The following is a 27734-nucleotide window of genomic DNA, read 5'->3' on the forward strand; positions in this document are numbered from 1 at the left end:
GACTACCACTAACTAATGGAGTTTCATTTATTTGAGTCAATTCAAATGCATCTTTATCTTTTCGAAAGAAGCTAAAAAGAGTACAGAAAAGGCCAGGTTTAACTAAATTGTATTGAAAAAAAATTTGCGTCCCAATCTCGAAGATGTGGTCGCACAGGACTACAATAACTTCTATTAAAACCCTCTTCTGCTGCAATGCTGAAATCTAGGAAGTCTTTGGCGGGATTGTGCATCCAAAATATGCCAAGGTATATAAAATTAAACTTTTTTTTATATTTTCGCCTCCGCTAAAAAGTTTGGGGTAGCCAGAGTCCCGCTGTTATAAAGGGTGATTTTTTAAGAGCTATAGGAAAGTTTTTCAAAAGAACACACGTAAAATTCAGAAAACTGCATGAAATGTTTATTTAAATCCATAGTACAGTCCATATAATTTAATGTTTGAGGATTATTTCGTACAAATGTTGACCGCGACTGCGCTTCAAATGGTCCATCCGCTTAGTCCAATTTTGGCATACTCTTTCCAATGTTTCGGCCGGTATCTCACATATAAAAGCTTTGATGGTGTCTTCCAATGCGTTAATTGAAGCAGGCTTGTCTGAATAGACATGAGCTTTGACATAGCCCCACAAAAAATAATCTAAAGGCGTTATATCGCACGATCTGGTTGGCCAATTGACAGGTCCCGAACGTGAAATAAAAGGTTCACCGAACTCGCCTCTCAACAAGTCCATTGCTACGCGTGCTGTGTGGCATGTGGCACCGTCTTGCTGAAACCACATGTCATGCAAGTCAAGCTCTTGCATTTTGGGCAAAAAAAGTTGGATATCATTTCACGGTAGCGCTCACCATTCACAGTTACGTTACGATTCGCAGCATCTGTGAAGAAGTACGGTCCAATGATACCTCCAGCCCATAAACCGCACCAAACTGTGACTTTTTCTGGATACATTGGTAGCTCTTGCAATTCTTCTGGCTGATCTTCACTCCAAAATCGACAATTCTGCTTATTTACCTACCCATTGATCCAAAAATGAGCTTCGTCGCTGAACAAAATTTTTCGATAAAAAAGTGGATCTTCGGCCAACTTTCCAAGAGCCCATTCACCAAAAATTCTGCGTTGCGGTAGGTCGTTCGGCTTCAATCTTTGAACCAGCTGTATTTTGAAAGGCTTCACACCTAAGTTATTTCGCAAAATTTTCCACGTTGTTGAGTAATAGAGGCCCAATTGCTCCGAACGACGACGAATCGGTAATTGATGGTCATCATTAACACTGATGCAGCTGCGATATTTTCTTCAGTTCGCACTGTACGTAAGCGTGTTGGTGGTTTGATGTCCAATAATGTAAATTTGGTTTTAAATTTAGTCACAATAGACCATAAAATGGAAGAAGCGCGCGATAAACTTTCTTAACAGAACACGCATTTTTATAATAAAATTCAATGACTTGCAAGCGTTGTTTGTTTATAAGACGATTCATGGTTAAATTATAAACCAACCTGAAGATGTTTGACAGTGAAACAAAACAAGAAACGTGCGTCAACTGGTTAACCCAACTGTTTAAAAGGATATTAGCTAACAAATCACCCGCTATATACTTGCATATATTTATAACAAGATTCACCGCGCGATGTGTGTCTGACACTTGGATTGGATAGGCTATGTATGTATTGCGCTTCACAACCCCTTGAATCTCAGACAATTTATTTTATAAAATATTTTACAACCAACAAAAACCTCTTTATATGCAACGAAACACAATATTTGATTTCACAACAATAACATCTGCTGCTTTTTTGATTATATGCGGGAATACTTTCATTGTTGCACTCCAGTACATTTTATAAATCTGGTCAGACAAATGCGTTGCCGGAACGGTCACAACGTACCGATTGTGACAGGCCCATTTAGCGGTTTTGTTTGAATATGATGCTGATTGTTAACTTTATTAAATAAATATTACATATTTTAGACACTATTTTAGAGTGAGCTTCCGAAAGTTTAATTGTGAACGACTTAAAACTCAGTCCAATCCAAAAAATACCAAATATTAGCTTAAAACACAGAAACGTTCTGCTTAACAGTCAGAAAACCGTATATCGATTCGTATGGGATTCAAAATTTGAAATTACTTTTGTATGTATGTATGAATGTGGAATATAACACCAAACATTCATTTGTAAGTAAACTTGCGAATCAGGCACAAATTCACGACTTCAATGGCTCCAATTACGTTTGCAAATTGATGCACACCCTGCAGGGAAAATCGATCGATAAACGACATCTGTTTGCAGAATGTGACTGCAAGTAAATGTGAAAAGTAAAACCAAAATATGGCTTTTTCGTTCAAAACGCAATATGGGGTTAGGGGCAGTCAGAATTTTAAAAAAATTGCATTTTCTTAAAGTATAATATCTTAGAAATATTGTGTGTAAATTTGAAGTGAATCATACAAAAACTTTTCGAGTTATTCAACAATTAACAAAGGGCGCTCGGACGCTCCGGATATCGACTTAGTTCTGGAGCTTATTGTGATCACACTAGTTTGGACATAAGTTCACCCTCTAGTGTACAATCCCTTCGTCTCTCGGACAGACAATCAAATACTGTGGATGACTGCCGATTCCAAGCTTGTTAGACATCCAAAGAAGTAAGAGTTTAGATAGGATATTGCTTTCGGGCAAAAACGGGACAATGGTAGTGTCAGAGGAAGCGGCAGAGGAAGTATTCTTCCTCGCTCCTGCAGCTGCGACAGGAGTCACTTGAAGAAAACCGCATACGTTTCCCACGTGTTCCTATTTGGCAGTACCCGGGGATGATACCATCCGCTGTATTAATGGAAAGCCTGTCTAGACTGATGAGGAACTTAGTTGTGTGCTCATTACTTATAGGCAAAAGTTGTCTAGTTATCTCACAAGTGGGCTCCGTAGTTCATCTACTGTTTGCATGCGCGACGTAGACCGACCTGATCCAGAGTTTGCTTGAGTATAAACGGATGCTCAGATATTGGGCGGAGTTTACTGATTTAAGATCAGCTCCCGTCCTATTCAGCTCATCTGTAGTGCAATTTTCAGGAATGGTTCTGTGTCCAGAAACTCACGCATCGTTTACGGTGCACCGCTTAGCCAGCTCATTGAGAAAAAGCTTTACATTCAATTGCTACTTTGGAAGGAGTATTATTTCACTATAGAGGTTTTATGGCAGCTTGACTGTTAAAATAACCTTGTGATGCACTGTGATGTAGAATTTGGCCTGATCTTCCTAAAACCAATATGAGCTCTTTAGGAACTTTAGAAGACGCCTGATTTCAGAATTTGTCCTGGTTTTCCTTAAACCAATGTGAGCTCGTCAGAAACTTAAGAAGACGCCTGATTTCAACAATGGTGAGATATGCGAACTCCTATTTTGCTGACGTAGTAACATAATATTTGCCTTCATTTTATTGTTGTATTGTTTTTAATTTCACTACAATGCGGTTCTCTCTCTTTCTTGTTTATTTATTGTTACGACACGCCAGAATTAATCTCACGGTTGTCGTAATCTGGTAATCTATCACTCTTGGCACGAAGTGGTCAGGGTTCAAATATACCTTATGGTGCTCAGACTCACCAACGTAAATGTACGCTCGTACGCCCGTATCAGCTGACACGATGAAACAACGATCTACGATACGGTGGTGAGAATTCATTTACATGGGGCTCTCATTAGTTTCATCGTGTCTGCTGATACTGGCGTACGTTGACATTAGTGAGTGTGAGCACCATTAAGCACACCAGTTGAGTACACGTGGATTTCCTGCAGGGTACTCGTAATGCATACATACATATGTATGTGGATGAAGATATGCACAGTTACACAGATATTTATCGCACCTTCAAGCGGGGCTTAAAAGAGCATCTCAACGATCCATTTCAGTTAGTCTTCGCCGCGTTTAAATCGTAAAAGCATTACAATTCTGCTGATTACTAACTGCATTAACATAGCGAAACAACAAGGCACCCACATACATACAAATATATTTTTACATATTCACATTCGCTGAGCTCGTTCGCTACATATTGAATCCCCCTACACGATTTTTCAGCAAATATGTCGAAATTATTGTTGTATTACGACGATGTTAGTCCACCGGTACGTAGTTGCATGCTGCTTATCGAATTGTTGGGCCTGGATGTGGAATACAAATATTTAGATTTGTTCAAAGGTGACCAATTGGATAAGGCCTTCTTAGAGGTGATGCCTACATTGCTGGTCGCTGAAGAACGGAAAGTGATTTTTTTTTATTAATTATCAAATATTTCTTTGTCAAAACGCAGCTAAATCCAAATCATACAGTGCCCACTTTGGTGCACAATGACCTGGTCATTACCGATAGCCATCCGATTCTTATGCATATTTGTGAGAAATTCGAAAAGTCGAATGAAGGCGAGGAATTGTGGCCACGAAACTATGAGGAGCGCATTCGAGTTCTAAATATGCTCTTTTTCGAATGCTCTGTGCTTTTTCGAAGAGACAGTGAGTTTTTGGTGAGTATAAATTGATATTTCAATGTTGTGGGTAATTATTTTTTGCATCGGTCTCAGTTCAAGGAGACTATTTTCAGCATGACACAGTGATGATGCATTTAATTTATAGTAGTAAACCTATTTCGAGAATCTAAATTTTGAAACTAGCACACTCAATAATTGGTTAGCGAGTATAAAAGCTATTGTGGTTGATCTCTGCCTCGTTGAATGTCGGGATGTGAATATCCGCTTACCACGAAACATTTCAGAAGTTGTGGTCAATGTCAGACCGTTAACCGGCTCCCAGCGAATTTGAACGAATCAGCAGATTGGCTGACGTAACAGGGGTAATGACAGCGGTTGGTTAACAAAAAATCTGAGACTATGTTGGTGATATACGACAAACATCAACACTCAATTTCGTTCTTCGCCATAGCTGAAAGTCAAATCTGGTAATCTATCATTCTTGCACTGATATTATTCACAAAGTGTTCCACATTCCAATCAATATCAGCACCTTACCATATATGAAGCTGAGACGTGGAAAATATCATATTTTTGTAGATATTTTGGCCCATAACTATTGGCAAACTAATCTTTCAATCTCTCCATTTACTTAGTAAGGTTAGTAAGGGCAAATGTGATAACAAAGCAGAACATTTAATTGACTATACTTAGACGATAATGCGAACTCGTATGTAAAGTGGATTGCTCAAGGAAGGCGATGAGCCGTACCAGAGCTCTGAGCTGCTGCCTCAATGCGAGCGTTTCCAGTTCACATGTTGAAAAAAATTGGAGAATTCTATTTGAGATCAAGTGGGCAGCTTTTTCTCAAGTTTAAAAACATAATTTTTGTCTGGCACAAAAAATGACGCTTTTATTAGAAAGAAAGGAATAAAATTCCTCAATAGCAGGGACTGTTTGGAAATATCGTACGAGAATTGAGAAGTAAAAGGTCTTTCAAAAGACACACCTAGATGTTGTTTAGATTATTTCAGGTTTCACTATTTTTATTATAAATACAGCTCTGAGCAGTTATATGTGAAAAATTACAACATTGAAATGTCCACCATTAGATCGTCTAAAGGTAAAATCCGTCAAAAAGTCAATTCTTGCATGTCTAGTTATTAAGAACGTCGAGATACCGACGTTCAAGGTTGTTCAGCAACACCTGGCGCTGGTAATTCGATGAAAATGAAATTTATTATATATTTATGAAATTATTTTCTAAATTTGTATCTCCTATTTTGATCATTTTTAATCCCAGACATCATTGTTCACAAAGTACATACTGACATTCGTACTGAGTTCCATTATAAAATGTTCGTTAATTACAGGAATTGCCCGTATTTTCGGAAGTAAAAAATATGTATATATAAATTGGGTAAATTCACTTAATTCTTCATGATTCTAAAACAGTTGGGTTTATTGCAATTGAACGAGGGCTAAATTCTACGTACATACATACATATTTACTTACTTACTTAGGTGGCGCTACAACTGTATGATGGTTTTGGCCGAATCCAAAATGGTCCTTCGCTCGCTGATACCAGTTAGAAATCCCGAGCGCTCATTGGTTCTGCAGCACTTGGTCCTCCCAACGAAGTTGTGGTCTTCCTCCTCCTCGTCTTCCTTTTTTGGGTACAGTTTCATAGGTTTGCCTTGCTGGAGCTTCTTCGTTCATACGTCTGACATTGCCCAGCGAGCGTAGCCGCTGCATTTTTACACACTTAACTATGTCCGTATCCCTATATAGCTTACACAGCTCGTTCCAACGTTAACGATACTCTTCACCAATGTGGAGAAGATCAAAGATCTTACGGAGAGTTTTTCTCTCGAAAGCTCCCAAAACTTTTTCATCTACTGTTAAGATCGTCCATGCTTCTACGCCATATACATAGTAGGATAGGAATGATGAGAGTTTTGTAGAGTGTAAGTTTTGTCCTTCGAGTGAGAGCTCTACTTCTCAAAGTAACACCTGTTGGCAAGAGTCATTATCCGCTTGATCTCCTGGCGTCGTTTTTGTAGTTGATGCTGGCTCCAAAGTAGACACAGTCGTTCACAACTTCAAATTGCTGGTTTTCAACACTGACATATCGTCCAAGACGCGTACATTCATTCCCCACAATACCCACATTGCTCGCTTCTCGCTTTAAGCTGGAGTATGCCGGGCATACAGTACTGTAAATATTTAGTCGATGTAAAAATCAAAATTTGAGTATTTAGCCTCTTCTAATTTTTAAATATTTTTTTTTGGAAAAACAAATTTAATTTTTTGTACGTATTTTTTTAGATCAAATATTAGAGGCTATAGATATTTTAATTTATTGCTAATTGAAAAGAGGCATCTATTTAAATATGACTTAATTTTTTTTTTAGAAAAAATGCATAAAATCACTAATTTGGCGTTAACACGCGACAGTTTTGCAAAGTCAATAGCAATACATTCACACTTTTCACTGATACATTCACAAATCTCTCATTGACCTCGGCACTGCCTATGATTTTTCGAAGACAGTAAATTTTAGCAAATATTTTGACGTAACTGGTCAATTCGGCAACGTTTCGTTGTAATTTGCGAAAAAATCGAAGACAGAGCAAGTAATTTGTACGAAACAACACTAACGGCGGTTGCTTAAAAGTGAATTGAAGAGAACGTCATTAACGTTCTCTGTGAATTGTCCTTATAAACGTCTGGTTTAGGCGACGTTTTTGGCAGCTAATACTCGTATTTACCTATGTATATTGCCTTCAGAGCATTGAAGGTAAAGTAATATTATTACTGCCTATTGCCATAGTCCTCATAATCAGTTAAACGAGGTTTAAGGTATGGACCAATATGAAAATACCCTGCCTTTTTAAAAAATGTAGAAAAAAAACTTAAATTAAAAAAAAAAACAAATGTTGGTACTGTTTTCTAGAAATATGTCAAAACTTAATGACAATTTATAAAGGCACAAGGCATATTAGTTTTTTGCATGGTGACCTATAAGAAGGCTCTGAGGAAGTTGAATTGGGGATATATTTGGTGTAAAATATTTTTCAATATGCAATACAACAAAATATAAGAAAAGGCCACTTCTCTGCTCGCTTTCTCTACGCTTGACTAACTTGACGAAAAATTTCCATGTGAAATCAACAACAAAGTTATCGAGCCGCTAGCGAGTAACATTCCCCCTATATGTATGGGGAATGTTTATACTGCTACAACGACAACAACAATAAGAACCGCTAGCGAGTTTGGTTATGTTGTTATTATTGTTGTGGTTGAAGTGGTTGAGTATTTCTAGTGAAATAATCCTAATTAGCGACCAGCACCGTTTTACTACCACTGTCCTCGTGCGATCATGTCTTGTTGTTTTTTTTTGTTTGTTTTTTTTGTCCCAAGTCAGATCCATTTAGTGAGGTCCAACTATATAGTAGAAGCAAATTCTTTACCTCGAAGTCTGAGATCTCATTAATTTGCTGTAAGAAAGGCTTACCGAAAGAGCGAAGTTGTGCCCTAGTTAGCCATGGATATTCACATAAGTAGTGGAAAAGACTCCTTCACCCCTTCCGCTTGACAGCTTCTGCAGATGGGATTGAAGGGGAGGTTGAGTCTAGCTGCATGATCCCCCACTTTCCAGTGGCCTGTGAGGGTTGCAGTGATGCGTGAGATGTTTGGTCGAGAACATCCTAACAAGTGATTCGTCCTTTGGATTTTATACAGCGGCTATGTGGTTTTTGTTGTAATACATGTAGTTAATTGCTTCCATTTTCTTTCCGCTAAAGCATGATATTGTAAAACAATAGATGTTTTTTTGTGTTGAGTGGGGTGGAGACTGCCACCGCCTCTGCTAAGTCTAGTGTCGAACCTTTTCTTGCTAGCTCATCCGCTATCTCATTACCCCGTATATTCCTGTGTCCGTGAACCCATATCAGAGTACTTTCAAGCCAATGACTAAGTATTTCCAGCTCCTCTCTACACTGTAAGACTAGTTTGGATGAAATGGAGTTGGAGTCTAAGGCCTTTATAGCTGATTGACTGTTTGAGAAGATAGCTACTCTTGCACCAACTTCCTTGTAGAGTTTAAGTGATTTACATACTTCTCTGATCGCTAGTAGTTCTGCCTGGACCACGCTGGTTTAGTCAGGAAGTCGAATTGACTGTGAGAGGTTGAGCGGCTGTGAATGGAAGCCAGCTCCCACACCACAGTTCATCTTAGCACCGTCAGTGTAGATTTCCATATCGTATCTTCCAATCACCTTCCCTTTGCCCCATTTGGCTCTCGGTGGAAAACGTACCGTAAAGTCTTTCTTGAAGTTAAGGTTGGGGACTGTGTAGTCTGATCTGTTTTTGAGGACCCACGCTCCCTGTTGGAGGGTCTTACTGTGACCGTACGACCTTGTTGTCCAACTTTCAATGTCTCTGAGTCTCACTGTGCTGAAAGTAATATGGTTATACCTCATTAAACTTTTATAACTCACTATTTTATAAACAAATGTGATTTTAGGCAGCTCTATTCCAGCTTTACCAAGATTTTCTCATTTATACCAGTTGCTTCATCTATTCTTCACTTGCTAATGCTTGGCGAAAAGAAGTGGCCTTAAATATCAACTAATTCAAGACTGTTCTTGTAATTTCCCATACCAAGCACCATTCACATTATTTTGGCTACTAAAAGTTTGCTGAAGAGGGCAAGTGTCAGACGAGCAGATATATAAATTGACACCTTTCTCGCCCTAAGTGGATGCTTGGCCACAATAATATAAAAAACTTAAAATATTTTTTTATTATAAACTAAATTTCGCAGTTTGGGCATCGAACTTCTTAAGAAAAAATAGTGACGGTTTGAGAAGGATTTTTTTTGTTTTTTTTTTTTTGGTGCCTAGTAAAATTAGAACAAAAGGCTCCTAAGTACGAGGTGGCGCAAAGTTAATCATCCGATTTTATTTTTGAATAAATGAAAAAAAAAAATTATTTGAGTATTGGAAATCTTTATATTGTCCTGCTGCATTGGCTGTTTGTTTATATACTGCAGCTGTTTAGTTCACAAATTTGTTTGACGCATGATGCAATTTGCAAAAATAATAAATTTTCGGATAGGGTGATTAATTTTTTAGTCTATGTGACGTATTAAATATTTACATTTATTACATAATATTATAATTTTTATATTTGTTTTATATTTATTTATTACATATGTATATTCAAGTGGGTCAAACAAAAAATTCGTTTTTAGACAAAATTTTACTAAAATAAAATAAAAAAAAACATTTAAATGTAAAAATTTTACTAAAAAAAAAATGTATTTATTAATTTAAACTTCTTCTTTAAAAAACTTTATTTTAGTAAAAAATTTTATTTTAGTAAAAAAATTTTATTTAGTAAAATTTTATTTTAGTAAAAAATTTTATTTTAGTAAACAATTTTAAATGTAAAAATTTTACTAAAATAAAATTTTACTAAATAATATTTTTTTACTAAAATAAAATTTTTTACTAAAATACAATTTTTTAAAGAAGAAGTTTAAATTAATAAATCTATTTTTTTTAATTTTAAATGTAAAAATTTTACCAAAACAAAATTTTACTAAATACAATTTTTTACTAAAATAAAATTGTTTACTAAAATAAATTTTACTAAAATAAATTTTTTTAAAGAAGAAGTTATAATTAAAAAATCTATTTTTTTCTTATTTTAAATGAAAAAATTTTACTAAAATAAAATTTTATTAAATAAAAATTGTTTGCTAAAATAAAATTTTTTACTAAAATACATTTTACTAAAATAAATTTTTTTATTAAAATAAAGTTCTTAAGGAGTAACTTTAAATTAATAAATCTACTTAAATAAATTGTATCTATATTCTCAAAATATCTCTTTTCAGTCCGCTATTGTTCGCGGTGGCTTTGACAGTGTCAATTTTCCTTTGCACGAACGTAAATTACTGGAGGCCTACAATATGCTGGAATCATATTTACGTCGGCACAAATATATGGCTTGTGATCGTGTAAGTTCAATAAATATAACCAACACCCGCAAGTATTTATGTGTTTGTAGTCACATTTCCTAACAACCAGCCTAGTTTTGAAAACTTTTTATTCATTTCCTCGCTTTTTTGCATTTATTACGAAATGCCAATCAGGTTAACCGCAATTTATTCAATTTAGTATCAGTTACCGAAATTCAAATGAAATTCATGCCATACATGAATGTATGTATATATGTATGTGTGTATGTGTACAAGTAAATATTTCCCCTGCAGATGACGATTGCCGATATCTCCATCGTGACCACATTGAGTACGGTGAATCTAATGTTTCCGATTGCTGCTGGCGCCGCAGATAAATGGCCTCTGTTGAATGATTGGTTCGAGCGCATGCGAGCATTGCCGATGTATCACATCAATCAGACGGGACTGGAGAAGCTACGCGCTGTTATTGAACGAATTGGTAAATTTAAATTTCCAACAAGCAAAATTGAAACAAGCAAGTGCGATAAGAAGCAGGAAATTACGAAAGAACAAGGAAGTGATGTGAAGCAAGAAAATGTTGACGAAAATAAGCAAACCGATATTCCGAACGATGATTAAAGTGCACTGATTGCGGAGGACTTGAGTGAAGAGACATTTTTATATTCCATATTTTGAAATTTTAATTGAAACATTTTATGCATAATAAATACTTATTTATATATTGACCTTCGTTGCCCTAATGTTAATATACATATGAATTTACCGATAATGATGCTGCTATTTCTGCAGGCATTAAATTTTTTCTTTACAAATCACACTCATAGACACACGAGCCATTCCATGTCAAGTGAGCCCAGTATGTATTTTGGACATTGTCGGCCATTCTTATTTTTATAACCAATTTTTATCGGTGCATTGTTGGCTTGATTATAAAAAGGAATAAACTAAAAAAAAGTTGGAAAAAAATTGTATAACTTTGGGATTTATTCAATGCTGAAAGTTTTATAAAGTGAAATATCTGCAGTTTCTTTTATCACTTCTACAAATTTATTTAATTTTTTGGTATGAAATAATTTTTCCAAAAAAATTTGGTTAAGAAAAAAATTAATTTTTGGAAAAATATTTGTTTTTAGGTTTGGTAGATAGATAAGAAGCAAACCGAAAAGGAAGGAAAAAAAAATTTTTCGAAAAAATAATTTTTTGGAAAAGAATTATTTTTTTTTACCTTTAATTTTTGGAAAAAATTATTTTTCTTAATAAAAAAATCCAATCTCACATTTTTGACATTTTAGACATTTCTTCTAAAATTTGGTTTAATTGTAGGCTTGGTACAATAAGAAGTAAATCAAAAAAATTTTGAAAAAAAAATTTATAACTTTGAAATTTATTCAATGCTGCAAGTTTTATAAAATGAAATGTCTGCATTTTTTTTTTTATTTCTGCAAATTTATTTGATTTTTTCGTATGAAATAATTTTTCCAAAAAAATCTGGTTAAGAAAAAAATTTATTTTTGGAAATAATTATTTTTTTTTAATATTTTTTTTATTGAAAAAAATAAAAAAATCCTCTCTCACCTTTTTGACATGCTAGACATTTCTTCTAAAATTTTGTTTAATTGTGTACTTGGTCCAATAAGAAGTAAACCAAAAAAAATTTTATAATTCTGAGATTTATTTAATGTTGAAAATTTTGACATGGAGTTATTTAAAGTGTACTAAATATTTGCAGTCCATTTTAATATTTCTACAAATTGATTTAATTTTTTATTATAAAATAATATTTTTGGGAAAATATATATATTTTTTATAATTGACGGTGTGCCCCACATTTTGCGCATTTTTGACAATTTTTCTAAAATTCGGCTTAATTGTAGGCTTTGAGATTTATTCAAACTTGAAAATTTTGCTTACAGTTTTTTAAAATGAAATATTTTCGATTTTTGTTTTATTTTTACGTTTTGTTTTAGAATAAAATATACTTATTAAAGAAACATTTTTGAGGAAAATAAATATATTATAATATTTTGTTCAAAATCTTTGGGAACATTTTTTTTGGCAGATATAAACCAAGTTGTTAATCCAGCATTATTTCTAACAATTTAATATAAAATATTTCTGTAGTACTAACACCCATCAGCACCAACTCCGAGAGTTTAGTCGAGAGCATTAGTTAGCTTCACGAGTCTGTGCCATGGGCCCACTGCAGATCTAATGCCTTCAACCTTGTTGGTCTTCTTAACGTGGAGATGAGGCTTAAGCTGCAATTAGTGGTGCCGTAGCCATAGCGCCAGTTGTCGATTAGTCATGCCGTAACCATAAACAGCTGATATTGAAGTAGAATTAATGACAACTTTGCGGCATCTATAATCGTTTACAGTGATGCCCAATGTTTGATCAGAACAGCTGATTTATGGTTATGGCTATGGTCAAGATACAGCACCACTAATAGCAGCTTTAAGTGTGAACTCAGTGTACAAGCTGTGGTAGATCCACGCTGAACAGATTATATATACACTGAAGAGCAAAACTGTAACAAAATGTAATACTTTCTATTTCAACACATTTTTTTTAGACATGTTTTAACAAATCAAATATTTTTTTTGCATAACTTTATTGGCATGTATGTACTCTCTCTCTCTCAAACCGGTTTGGTGTCAATGCAACAACAACAACACTAGTAGCAAGCAATAATGCAAATAAAGACAAATGTTACAGTTTGCGTGAATAAGACAAAATGTTAAATCGGGAAGTACAACGCCAAATAATTGATTTGCTGAAGAAGGGCGAGTCTATAAGAAAAATAGCTAAAAAATTCGAAGTGAGCCACATGGCTCTGCAAAGGCTGCGGAAAAACGTACCAGACGCTGTTCTCAGTAACAAAGGACGCCGGCCAAGGAAGATAAGCGACCGCGATGCCCGCCATCTGGCAAATTTGGTAACAAGCAGCAAGGCGGTCACTCCCAAAGAAGCACTAAAGATGCTGGATATTGATGCCAGTCAGTGGACAGCCAGGCGCAGCTTGTCAAAACTGGGGCTAAAGGCAGCGGAGAAGAAAACCAAGCCAATGCTGACAAAAAGACATGTGCGGTTGAGGCGGGATTTTGTTGCGGCTCACCAAAGCTGGACAGTTGAAGATTGGGATCAGGTACGTCTTTATAAATGGATTATAAAAGACCTTTTTTCATAAAATTTCAAAACGATTGCAGGTTATTTGGTCTGATGAAACCAAAATCAATCGATTTCAGTCAGATGGTCGGGCCTGGTATTGGGTTAAAGACCCAAATGCAGTCCAGCCACATCACATCAAGCAGACAGTAAAACATGGTGGTGACTCCATTATGGTGTGGGGCTGCATTTCCAAAAATGGTGTGGGTCCTTTAGTACGAATAGACGGTATAATGCGGAAAGAGGAATACCTGGCCATATTGCAACAAAATCTGCCGGGTGTAGTGGAAAGTATGGGTCTTGCTGCTGAAAAAGTAATTTTTCAGCAAGACAATGACCCTAAGCACACCGCACATGTTGTACGAAATTGGATGCAACGCCAAAAATTTCGTAACTTGAAGTGGCCTCCACAATCACCGGACATGAACCCAATCGAAAATTTATGGAGTCATGTATAATCGAAGCTTGCCGAATATTCAAGTCCGCTCAGTGGAGTTAATGAGCTGTGGGAGCGAACACGCGATGTATGGGATGCTATTCCGACTGACTTTGTCTTGAGGTATACACGAAGTATGCCCAATCGTATCCACGAGCCGAAAAAATCCATAGGATATTGGACATCTTATTAATATTTATTTTATTTATTGTAAAAAATAAAAAATGGGTTGAGTGCAAAACTGTAACATTTGTCTTTATTTGCATTATTGCTTGCTACTAGTGTTGTTGTTGTTGCATTGACACCAAACCGGTTTGAGAGAGAGAGTACATACATGCCAATAAAGTTATGCAAAAAAAATATTTGATTTGTTAAAACATGTCTAAAAAAAATGTGTTGAAATAGAAAGTATTACATTTTGTTACAGTTTTGCTCTTCAGTGTATATGTATTTGGCTCTTACACCCTTTAATGGGTGTTTTGCGAAGCTCGTCCTCTTATTTGTGCCTAACTGTTTTCTAACTGCTCTTCCTTCCCGGTCTCCCAGTCACATGCTCTTCCATTCCCATTCCCATTTGTAGACACTTGTCATGTGCCATGTTGCATGGGTTTTTTTCGACAGATCACGCGTGAATACTGCCAAATTAAATACATTATTTTTTCTGTATTCATTGCAATTTCAAAGATTTAAGTCTCAACATAATTAACAAATCGTACAATTGTGTTACGACAATGAATGCTCTGTGAAAAGTGTTTATCGCGCGCTCCGGCCAACTTATGGTGTGCAGTCCTACGTTTTTTGCTTAATGGCTACGTCAATGAGTAAAATTTTCGTATTTGGGCTGAAGAGCAACGCGAAGTCCGAAGAGATTCATGGACAGCCATTGAAAATAACATTGAAAACAACCGGGGCGGTTGGACTGGAGGAATCATTAGCTCATATTTCTTCAATGTCGGGGCTGGCACCAATGTAACAGTGAATAGCGAACGCTATCTCACCATGCTAAACGACTTTTATGCCGAAAATTGAAGCCCGTGATCTTCACATACAGCCGATAGAACAATAGATTTACTGGCCATCGAGATCATGTGATCTCACACCTTTGGACTTTTATTTGTTGGGGTATGTAAAGTTTAAATGCTTTGTGGATAAACCAGCTTAGATTGAGGTATTGCAAGCCAACGTCACTTAAGTTATTCACGAAATACCGACCGAAGTCCTTCAGCGAGTCAGTCAAAATTGGCATTTATGGATGGTCGAATTAAGGCACACTTGCGGCCAACATTTGAAAGGGATTATCTTTAAAAAATAAATGTCAATGAAATGGGCATTCCTTACATTATATACAGTTTTCCTCTGTGAATGCCCTGGCATTAGGAAGGTTAGGATGTGAACCCTTGGAAAACCGCTTTTTGAAAATCTCGAGGAGCTGGCCGGCATAACCGTAAACAACCTTATAAAGTTTTTTAATCAAACATACTGGATATAGCCGAAAAGGAATAATCGTATAACTTGTTGGTAGCGAGGATGTGACAAAAAAATGATGCGGAAGCACTAATTGGACTCTTGGTGAATCACCACTTCAACCAACCAAGCAACCGACATTCGAAATTTTTTTATATGGCAGAAAATGGCTTTGGTGTGGCTTTAGGCCTCAAAATCTCTTAATGATCTTTTAAGATATTCCCCATTAGAAAATATCGCTAATATTTAGTTACGGGGTCCGGCTCTCGAAGTGTAGCCAATTAAAAGGGCCATCAATTTAGTTTGGAAAATTACTTTTATTCAATTCAAAGTAAAAAATGTGTGAAAATAACACAAAATTAAGAATCAATTTGCTTTTGCTCGATATGACCACCTTTTGCCTTGACTATGGCCGTGAGACGGTCCAGAAACGAATCGCCAGCTGCCTGAAAGTGACTTGCAGGTATTTGGCCCACTCGCGGACAATGGCTTTTTTCAGCGCCTCGAGGCTGGTGGATCTCTTAGTTCGCACTTTGCTCTCTAAAATGGCGCAAAGAAGATAATCCATCGGATTCGCGTCTGGTGGATTTGAAAGCCATTGTGTGGACGTTATGAAGTTTGGAACGTTGTTTCTTAGTCATTCTTCGTTCACTCGAGCTTTGTGAGACGGTGCCGGGTCCTGTTGAAACGTCCATGGTTTGCCACCGAAATGTTTGTCTGCCCACGGCTTCAAAGCAACCTCCAGAATACTTTCCCGATAATATTTCGCATTTACCTAGACGCTAGGTTCGATGAAAACGAGCACGGGGAATGTTTATGCTGCTACGACAACAACAACAAACATTGGAGAGCGCCCATCTGCGGTTACGGCGGCCCAAACCATTACCTGTGGCGCGTGCTACCTCCTCGTGGCCAATCGATGACTCAAATTCTCGTATGAATAGTCGGTCAAATAAACTCTATCGTTTTGGGAGTTTACGAATTACTCCATTTGAAAAATTTTCTCGTCAGAAAACACATTGTGTGGAAATTGACCGCTATCGGCCAAGCGAAGCAACTCCTTCGCTCTCTCAAGTTTGACTTGTTGCTGCTTCGGTGGGAGATCGTGCACCTGATCTTGTAAGGCTGGACTTTGAGATCATTTTTCAGCATGCCTCGGATTCTACCGCCAGATATTTGCAGTTCTATCGCCATTTGATTGGCACTTCGTTGAGGATTTCGCTCAAGTCGCTTCTTCTCGTTTTGAACCATTTCACGTGACGTTCCGGTCTTTTGATGACCACCTCCATGACGGCTTTATACCATTGGCTTTCGGTGAAGAGTTAATTAAAATTTCACGAATTTAAGAGATCGGAAAACAAGTTTTTTTTATAAATTTTACTTTAATATTTTTTACTAAGAAAGGTTAGCTCATAATAAGCTAAATAAAGATATTTTTACATGATATGCTTTTTTATTAAATTTTCTTCATGAACATATCACGGCGCTTTAGTGCTACTTGGAGAGTGCCAGAGTGGCACTACCTACTATTTCACCTACAAATTTCCTCATGAACACGCATACGTACATAAGTATGGGTAACTCCGAAATTTCTCTCATTCAAACTGTTCCCAAATTTCATGGCTTTTTACTCACTGGCAGTACAATCAAATTGTCAGCTCAACAACCAGCCTCTTTTTACAAATCAATTTGAAAGTCAAACATAAAATCTTATTTTAATTTCCAAATTGAAGCATTCGGAAATGACTTCTATAAAATTCCTATAAATTTTCTACAAAATTAAATTTTCAGTGTTTTTTTCCAAGTTATTCTCTAATTTTCTAAACACAATTATATTTCAATTGTTGCATTGTAAATGAAAAATCAAGTTCCGTTATGTTTGGCAATAACAACACAAATCATATGCGCCCAGTTCTGTATTACGATGACATAAATCCGCATTCGCGTGCAGTGTTAATGATCCTGAATATGTTGGACGTCGACATTGAGCTGAGAGCAATCGAAATGATCCGAGGCGAACATATGATGCCTGCATACGGGAAAATCAATCCGGCACACACCGTCCCCACCATGGTGCACAATGATCTCGTCATCACCGACAATGCGATATTCTCTTACGTCTGTCAAAATCATGACAACGAGAAGGCAAAAGAACTGATTGCCTTTAGCTGCTCCAAAGGACACTGTCATGTCTTGTCCAGACTATTCTTTGAGAGCCAGGTATTGCATCGAATCCATGGGCAATTGATGGTAAGATATTTGAGTATACTTGCGTATGTATCCTGGCATCAAATATTGTAGAATGTGGAACGTGTTTGTTGTATTGGTTGTATTGCAGACAGATTTAGTGCGAAAAACTATTTACGAAACAGATGTTGATTATCATCGGAAGAAAGTCGAACAGGCGTATGATGTGATGGAGCGATATTTGACGGACGGTCCGTATATGGCAGGATGTATGGTGAGTACACCGAAGTGGTCCGTAAAGTGGGCAAAAAGTTATTAGTGGTAAACTCAGACTTAGACTACTTCACCTAGCGAGTAGTAAATAAAACAAAAAATGTCCCTTAAATCCAACGTTGCCTATAATTTGGCAGCACTGCATTAGTTTCGTTTCGACAAACTGTTATGCTATAGCATTGCTTTTTTAAATCTCAAATTCGCTACCTGAACATGACGGAGCGACTATGGTTAGTACGAGTAATTGTTAGAAAGTCAATTACTTTTAAATTAAAATTTAATAACTATAGTTTTACCAATACATAGATTAGATTAGATTAGATTTGTGGGGGATGGGACAAGTCCAAGCACTCAGTCAGGAGACCATTGTACTAAACCTGGATAGATTTCAGTAGAAAAAATAGAGATAGGAAAGATAAAAAGTGGGTGGTAAGACGGATAAATTAGTTTGAGGTCACTCTTCCACAAATCTCTTGGATTCATTGATGAATCTTAAGCGATCCGGAAAAGGAAGAGTATGAACCTTATCCATACTCAGTATATCGCAACCCATTATCCTAAGCCTGATTCCGCCAAACGCTGGACAGCTAGAAAAAAAATGCTCTGCAGTATCGTCACCCTCAAGGTAGGATAGGCATAGCGGGCTGTCGGCGACCCCCATGGCAGCCATATGCTGACCACAGACGTTGTGCCCTGTGATTACACCTACCAGCACTCTCAGGTCCTTTCTGCTGAGTTTTAGGAGGAAGGTCGCTGTTTTCCTGTTTGGTTCTTTCACAAAGCACTTGGCTACTCTGCACGAGTTCAACCCAGACCAACGTCCTTTATGGGTAGACCTCATGAAGTCGTTAATTCATAGTTGAATTGATGCGGAATTGACACCTAGAAAGGGTTCAGGGCCTAGTCGCATACTTGCAGAGTCTTTATTAGCCAATTTATTAACGAAATCGTTCCCTGTAATACTACAATGTCCAGGTATCCCAATAAAACTAACTTTGTTGTGTTTTGCAACACTGTTCAGTTTTGTCTTACATTCACCGACTAACTTCAAAGAGCAGCGTGGGTTAGCAAAGGCTTACAAATTCCAATACGGTTGCCCCGCCACTTTTTCTCAATTAGCCAGTATGCCAGGTTTAAGATGGCATAGACTTCCGTAAAGAATACCATGGCCATCTGTCCTGTGGCATAGGAGTACTTAGTGTCTTCGTCTAAGTACCATCCAGATCCGATACCATCACTGGTTTTCGATCCGTCGGTGTAGAAAGTGTGCTGATATCCCGTTAATGGGTTCTCTGGACTTAACCATTGATCTCTCTCTCCGATTGCTCACGGCATCGAGCACCGCTCTGACAAATGGTGGTATATCTGACAGTGGTCAGTGCTTTCTTTATTTCCCCAGACTCCGTTTAACTTGAGCCTGTACGCCGCCTTCATCGCTTACTTTCGAATTTGAAAATCTAGAAGTTGCAAGTTCAGAAAGGCATCAAGGGCATCACCAGATGTACTCATGGCACCTGTGATACCCAAGCACACACTTCTCTGTAGCCTGTTTAGGGGTTTTACTCTGGAATTAAACATTGCAGCCTTCCACCATACTACAGAGGCATATATAAAAATGGGTGTAATCAGGGTGTTGTCCAACCAGTATATGTTCATACTATCGCCGGTCTTAGACCCCATGTCTTGCCAAAGGGTCTCTTACATTGCCAATACATACAAGTGTATTCGCTGTCAATTTGAATATTTAGCTTCGGGGGATAGGTTTATAAGTTCATAACTCTAAGTTCTGCGATGAAATATTTTAGAGATAGGTTAGCCAGGTTGCTTTTCTAAGACCAGAAACTCGTTGGCCCTAAGGCACATTATGATACCTGTATTTGATTCCCCATCTCCTAATTAGGATCCTTAAACAATTTAGATATTTTTAAGAGTGAGACATTTGCAAATTTCTCAGGTCTTCAACTCGCTGGAATCCTTTATAAGTACAAGCCTGCTCTGTCTTGCGACTTAAGCTTTTTCTTATATTCTTAATCTTTGAGGTTTACTTCGCATTTCCAGGACCTTCAGTGCAACCTGACTTTTACTGGAAACTCCAATCTGTTTCCCGCTCCATCTACTCTCGGTTATCCATTCGGCTACTGTCAGGACGGCAAAAATTTCCGTTTGAAAAATAATTGCCATTTCCCCCATAGCATAGTGATACTTATTACTATCGTTTAAGTACCATCCGGCTTCAGACCTTATTTCATTATTGGGCCCATCGGTAAAGAAAACATCCGACAAACCTCCCTGAATGCATTCTGGATTGGTCCATTGCTCACGCAATGGAAATCTGACATCAAATTTCCTTCCAAATGAAACTGTGGGTATCTATCAGGTCGTCTTTAGGTGCCAAAAACAGTGGATACTGCTCAGATAGCAACTTAAAGATTTCTCTGTGACCCGACTTTCTCTGTGACCCGACTCAGCAAATCAAGCATCGAGGTTGTACTTATGGCACCCGTATTGCATAAACGCACACTTCTTTGCAGCCTGTATAATTATCGGAGTGTGGACTTAACCATGCTTCGTCGCCACCAGACCACAGAGGCATAAGTAATGATTTGTAGCACTTGTTAGACCAATCATCTCTTGCTCCATAGGACCACAGCAGGTTTCAGACCCCAGGTTTTACCAAAGGCTCTGCGGCATTGCTGAAAAATCCTTAATGTGCGATTCACCTTCAGTGAAACGTGTGTCTCCCAAGTCAGCTTTGTTTTTTATTTAACTTCATCGGAAAGGCCAAGACTCAATAACATCTTCATTTCCACAACTCCTGCAGAAGTCATTCTGAGTTACACCCATTCTACTGGCTAGAGTGCCAATAGTGAGTGCAACTTCCCGTTAAAATACCTGTGAGGACGCTGGCAGTTGATCAATTGAATCCAAGCAGACATTTCGTCCTTTTAAGATTTAGTTTTGCCCAGGGCTTTTTTGAGACCTTAGAGTTAGTAGTCAGAGACCACTTTCTATTGGTTTCCGCGATTACGCTGAGGTCGTTCGCAGCCTTTCGATTTTCAAGCCTTTCCTTGCGCACTCATCCGCTCTTTCATTTCCCTCTACTCCAAAGTGGTTGTGGGCACAACAATGTGTGGTGTTGTGCTGCTGGATGAACGAGAGCGACCTCCTGCCCTCTTTAACACATTTTGAGTTGATGCGTACTGAGGCCAGTGCCTTGATCGCTGCTTGACTATCAACAAAATGGTAGGGTTTGACGGAGGTTAGTCCATTAGTCTTCTCGTTTTCGCTGCTTTGCCTATAGCATAGATTTCAGCTTGGTAGGCGCTACACTGGCTTGGGAGCCATTTAGGTATGACTGTTCCGAGTACATCAGTATAAATAGGGTGACCTCTATCAACTGATTTGACACTGGTCTGCCAATGTTGTTGTTGTTCTAGCAGCATAAACATTCCCCGTGCATATACGAGGAATGCTGCTGAAGTGACAGTCCTTGGCCGGATATAAATCCGGGTCGTTCCGGTTACGTAAAACCGACTGTCGTTGGAACGATGGTCTGCCAATCCTTTCTGTCGGGTATTCGTATTTTATAGTCTTTGTTCTTCAGATCGATCGTTTTCGATGCGTCTTGCAAGGGCTCTACAGATAGTGGAACTGATGCATGACCGTGCGTGTTTTCTTTTAGTATGCCTGCCGCTTTAATTTGGAAGCAGACATGGCCGCTATCCCTTTAACATATTTATGAATGGGCGGTATATGTAGGATCACTTCCAGCGTCGACTGCGGTGTCGTTGGACTATTAAGAGATTTTTAAGGCAAAATTGTGTCTGCACTGCCTCCACCACACGAAAGCTCCATAAGTGAAAATGGGTCTGATGGCCGTATTGTATGCCCAGTAGTTTATATACGGTTTCAGACCACATTTCTTGTCAAATGTCCTCTTGCAGATAAAGAGTAGTTTTCTTCATCCTTTCCTCGGTGTTTCTTTTTCAGGAGTCCAGAAGTATGCCAAGGTATTTGGCTTCGTTCGATAGGCTTAGTGTTCCTCCAACTATGGATGGTAACTGGAAACTCGGTATTTTATATCCTCTAGTGGACAGAACTAGTTCAGTTTTGGCTGGGTTAGACAATAAAGTATTGACAGACTTCTGGTAGTGCAAGGGTGTTTTTGGAAAAACATGGGCTTTCTCCTAGCAAGGTCCTATGGATCTACACTGCTATGATAAGATCTATTATCACCTATGCATCAGTGGTCTGGATGAGTAGACTCCCTCTCGTGGGAGTCAGGAGGACCTTATCGAGGCTACAACGCACTGTGGCCATCTGTTGCGTCGGAGCTTTTCCGACTACGTCAGGCCCGGCATCACGGCCCCTGTTCGGCGTTGGACAACACAGTAGAAAAGGATCCAACGATCCTCGCCATGCCCCTTGACTCCATGCCATCCAGAGTCGTGCTTAACAAGAGATACAGTGTGGTGCTGCCAGAGGCTCAACTGTGGTCAAACTTACCCGGCAAACACTGTTTTCGCATTTTCACTGATGGCTTCAGGACCGAGCGCGGCTCCGGGTCTGGAATCCATGTTCGTGGAATCCATCAGGACAAAACTGCACTTTGCTCTTGGAATGCACGCATCTGTGTTTCAAGCGGAGGTGTATGCTGACCAAGAAGCGATGATCTTTGTTGTGTAAAACAGATGGGCAGGCAGATCAATATGTGTCTGCAGCGAGAGCCAAGCTGCGCTCAAGGCCTTAGACAGCCCCCAACCACTTCATGGGTAGTCCAGTTCTGTAAACCCAGGCTGAACTATGTCGGTGGATATAATAGCCTGATGCTAACATAGGTCCCGGGCCACGTGGGTATCGCGGGAAACGAGATCTCTGACTCTTTAGCCAGGCTGGGCTCTGAGGCCAACTTTTTTGGCCTGGAGCCCGTTCTGCAACTCCCTTCTGCAGCCATCAAAGCCACGGTTAGCAAACGGGTTACTCTAACCCACAAACGAGCTGGACAAAACTGATGTTACACCTCTCATGTCCGACCGACTGTCGCAGTTCCTCCTGTCACTTTCTATGCGCAAAGCACATGGAAAAGGTGGGCATCTCAGACAGTGTACTCTGCCCAGTATGTGGAGAGAAGGATGAGACGGCGGATCACTTTCTGTGCCTCTGCCCCGACTTTGCTACTAAAATTTCTTCGTAGGTCGAGTAAATTTAAATAAAATTAAAAAGGGAATCCGAATACATTACAATAGATTTAATTGTGTCTGAGTGCTGTACTTGCTAGTCTGTCCCGACAAATAAAAATAAAAAAATTTCGTATAGTCCTGGGATCTTCAACCAGTGCAAAATATACTACAATTTAACCAAAATACATCCCATCAAATGGTATTGAAACTTCATCTCCTCTTTCTAGTTAACTGCTGCTGATATTTCATTTGTCGCTTGCCTTGGTGCCTTGGACATAGTCTTTCCCATTGACGCAGATCGCAATAGATGGGCTAAGTTGAACGACTGGTTCGGGCGCATGCGCGCACTGTCAGTACAAAAAATTAATATAAATGGAATTGAGAAGCAACGTCAGATAGTAGAATATTTTGCCAAATATCAATTCACATCAGGTCTAAGGCATTTCACGACTGGAGTACGCGAGTCGCTTAGTCCACAATTCCCTTTAAGGCACTTGCGTTGCAATATTGGTGTACAAACAACGGAGCCAGTAGACGAAGACACCTTAGAAGCAGATCTTGTTGTGATGAAGAGCGCAGGTGGTAATACAACAACAAATGATGTGTTATTAAAGGGAATTCCATACTACACGGGGTTCTTAATAGAAACAAACTCGCCGCCAGATGTGGCAGTTGAAAGTATAGAAAGTGACACTCCTCAAGATGCACCGTTACAAGCTTCCGCGACGCTACCTAAAGCGCAATTAGTAGACAATTACTTCGTGTCACAATCAATTGCCAATACTCCACTACAAGTTGAAAAATCGAGTGATTTGGCATACAAGGAGAAACCGCCAGTGCCGCCAAAGAAGAAAAGAGATATGGCAATTCTTATGACATCAATAGAATCAGTAAACCCGCAGGACGCGGACAATATGATAATCGATCAATCTTGCGCGTGTGAAGAGCCAGAAAGAGTCTATGAAGAGAAACTGAAAAATTCAAACAGCAAAGACAAATGCGGCGTTATTTCTAAAACAAGCAATTTGAGCCGTTTAGATGGTGGCATCGATCCCACAGTTGCTTCAGAAATGCCGCCAGAAAATGAGATTCCAGTACCACCTGTTAAAGCTTATCTACCAATACCAGTAAATAATTCAGCGGAAATAAGCAAAGATCCCAGAACAACTCCAGCCAAATCAACAACTGCGCCAGATTCATTGAAAACGAGCACCGAAAGCCAGGCCCAACCATCAAAAATACCTTTATTACCACCACGTTTGCTAATTAATTGTCCACAAGTGGCTTTGCAATATGCGCGCAGTTCGAATGCGCCTGCCGTAGCGGTGACTGCACCGCCACCGAGCCCCGAGAACTCCTCACAAGATGAACAAATCGACTTTGAATTTCCACAGCCACCATCTGAGGTGCTAATACAGCACCCATGCACACGTGGCAAAGTGGCGCGAGCACCGAAGCTGGCCGACACTAACAAAGTCAGTGCGGTGGGTAAACCTTTAATTGGTGTACAATCAGCATTAGGCAACTCGAAGTCCACAAAGGAATCGGTGGCAAGGATTATAGAAAAAAAACCGAGTATGTTAAAGTCTCCAAAAGCAAGAAAAGTAGTCGGCAGCGAGCCAAAAGAGCCCAAACTTGTTCGAAAAACGAATAAGGGTTTGTTGTTAGCTAGCGGCACGAGATCGACCTGTTCTAATTTCTCGCAATCATCACTGCAGAAGGATAAGGCCAAAAAAGTGCAGAAACCCTTGAATGAGTCAAATCCAATGCAAAAGTTGATTCCAGCCATGGCGAACAGTTCGCCTACAAAAGCTCAAGCCATGAAAAAACGGAAACTGGAAAGATGTTCAGGCGTAAAAATAGTTGAAAGTTTGGCTTCTACTAAGGATGCGGTTCAAAAAGCAAGCGGCCGCTGGCTTACCTGCAGTGCCACAAAGGTAATAAATGCAAAGGGTGCGGAAAAAAAGCGCAAAGCTGAAGGTGGTGGGCAATGGATTTCTGAAGAAAAAGAACCATCAACAGCAAAAGTTGTTGATACAAAGACGAAATTTTTGGACGCTAAATCAAAGGAGTCTACAGGTGCTGATGTGAAGTCTAAAACTGTTACTGAAAGTAAGGTAAACCATACAATTGAAGCGGCAAGTGCTAAACATCTGCGGCTTAGCACATCAACAGCAGAGAACACGAGTCTCAAAATCTTAGTGAAGACTGTTAAAAAAGATGTGAAGCCCGCAAATCTACGGTTGATCACGAAAAATAAATCGAAGATCTACCCCACTAAGTTTTTGGCGTTGAATCAAACGAGTTCCCACAAAAACCAGTCTAAGATGGAACTAGGAAAGAGGGCAGTCGCGAAAAATAAGAATAAATGCGGTTCGAGGGCAACTAGCGAAGAAATTCTAAGCAGCGCACAACCTCCATTGCTTGAAACCACTTGCGCCTCCTCGGTTCCAGAGCTCGAATGTGTTGAAGAACAGAGTACATTGGAGCAAAATAGGGAAACTGATACGTCTATGCTAATAAACGTCACACCAGCTACTGCCGCGGAAAAAACACTATCATCACCGCCAGTAAGCACAGATAGCTCCATATTGCCAGCGATAATTGAAACAGTAAATACCTACGAAACTGCAATAATGGCACGGACGAGCAGTTCAAAACACGTGAATTCCTTCACTGTCAAAGAAGCGCCAGTGACAGTAGAATTGGCTGCCAAGGCACCACCGACACTGACAGTTAATAATATTATACAAATATCACCGCCACAGCCTCCTCCACTTCCGCCACCGCCTGTGCCTTTCCATTACAAACAAAAACAACCAACAGCGCCGCCAAACATATCAACAAACGACGCCCTACCCCAGGCGGGTACTGTCGCAAAGGTGCTGCAGTCTTTAAGCACAGTGGGCACGGAAGAAGTGAATTCCATTTGCAGTACGACTAAATCCGTCAAGAATGCTGGACTTAAGATGAAAAATGTAGGAGAGGCAACAATACCCAAGATGAAGAATGCAGCGCACAAAGAAAATATTACCCGCAACATCGAGGAAACAGTTGTTGCGCGACCGTTGGCTGAAATACTGACGGCGATAGCACAGCTTAAGAATAGGAAGATGGTAGAGCGCACAAATCCAACTGAATTGATAAACGAAACTCAGCAATCGTTCACAAAAACAAAAGATTTGTCAGATAAGCGGGGAAACATGGCGCAAGCGGCAGGGGAGCAGGCAAAAGCAACCATTACGAAGGAAACGATAGATACAGTCGAGCTGGATTGCAAAGCAACAGCGGTGGCAGCGTTAGACGAGTTCAATAAACCAGCAGGGGAAAAGCTGGTGCGCCTGGAAGAGGATAAAAAGTTAGCTGAAATAGAGACTGAGCACATTTCAAGAGCTGATACTCAGTCACCGTTGATAGAAGTAGAGCCGACCGAAGTATTGGACGTGAGAGCTGAGTCCATCCCAGTATTAGAGCCAGCAAAGAGAGTCCCAAATTCGTTCATATCAGAGACGCATGTATTGAAAAAGTCCCCAATGTTCGACGCTTGCCCCACCAATACCACCACAAATTTATCTGAAAGTGCACCTAAATCAACACAAGCAGCCCACAATAGTCCAGCTAAATCAACACAGATTAACCGCAATATTACACAGAGAAACTTGGTAAGTGGAGGCAGTGTGACTTTGCCACCAACACCACTACCAACGCAACCAAATATAATAAGTACTGGGTATGCACGCGCCGAGACGTATACCGTTGCACCATTGTTTGCCCGCACAGGACATGCGCTCGGCAATATTATTGCACCCAATCTACGCAGACACTCGACTGGACCATGTTCTCATGGGCCTTCAGGAAATGTGCCCATGCCACCAGAGCAGCTAATACCTGTTGAACGCAAATGTTTTGTACCTCCACCGCCACCAATGCCACGACCATTGTTCCAGTCATCGACAAAAATGGCAGCAACGACGCATAAGTCGAGACCACATCTTAAATCTGGATTTGTGATGTCAGTCCGTGTGCTTAGTCCGCGCATACGTGAGGATAGACCCTATCCGACAACGCATGGAAGTCGTAGCCAGCGTGGGGATGAGCGAAAATCAAAGGCAGGGGACGAGTTATGTGATTAGCGGCGTGGAGGTTCTAATAGTATTGCTGATAATAACACATTTTTATGTACTCACAAACATAAATTTAGTAAAAAAAAGATATTAAACATTTGCTTTACAGTTTTTTACTTTAGTTTTTGTTTATTGATGGCAAAAGTTTATGGCGATGATTGTCTATCTCGTGCCAGAGTTCATGCGTGGCTTACACGTTTCAGAGATAGTTGTGAGGACATAAATGACAATGAAAAATCAATCATCAAAGCCTAAAATGAGTAATCACCGAAAGTTCCATTGAAATTGTTCGTAAATTTACCAAAAAGAAACCGAAGTCATCGTTGAAATTCATGGAATAGGCGTTGAATATCTCCATAACATCGATTTATCGCATTTTAACTGATCACTTGGGTTTACGAAAGATCTGTGCACGTTTCATTCCGCACAAGTTAACTGAGGACCA

At 39.1% G+C, this 27734-nt stretch overlaps 2 protein-coding genes across 2 annotated transcripts; both read left to right on the forward strand.

Annotated features, from left to right (window-relative positions):
• Positions 1-3901: 3901 nt before the first annotated feature.
• LOC128866078 (glutathione S-transferase E14-like) lies at positions 3902-11185 on the forward strand. The gene is made up of 4 exons (XM_054106572.1): positions 3902-4231; positions 4315-4524; positions 10374-10496; positions 10752-11185. Exons 1-4 carry the CDS (start codon positions 4088-4090, stop codon positions 11076-11078), a joined length of 804 nt encoding a protein of 267 aa, XP_053962547.1. The 5' UTR covers positions 3902-4087; the 3' UTR covers positions 11079-11185.
• Positions 11186-17265: 6080 nt separating this feature from the next.
• Positions 17266-27405, forward strand: LOC128867908 (uncharacterized). Its single transcript, XM_054109520.1, has 3 exons — positions 17266-17775; positions 17864-17986; positions 23393-27405. The coding sequence occupies exons 1-3, from the start codon at positions 17401-17403 to the stop codon at positions 27296-27298; spliced, it is 4404 nt and encodes a 1467-aa protein (XP_053965495.1). The 5' UTR covers positions 17266-17400; the 3' UTR covers positions 27299-27405.
• The last annotated feature ends 329 nt before the right edge of the window (positions 27406-27734 follow it).

Source organism: Anastrepha ludens, chromosome 6 (genome assembly GCF_028408465.1).
Source record: "Anastrepha ludens isolate Willacy chromosome 6, idAnaLude1.1, whole genome shotgun sequence".
Classification (NCBI taxonomy): Eukaryota; Metazoa; Arthropoda; class Insecta; order Diptera; family Tephritidae; genus Anastrepha; species Anastrepha ludens.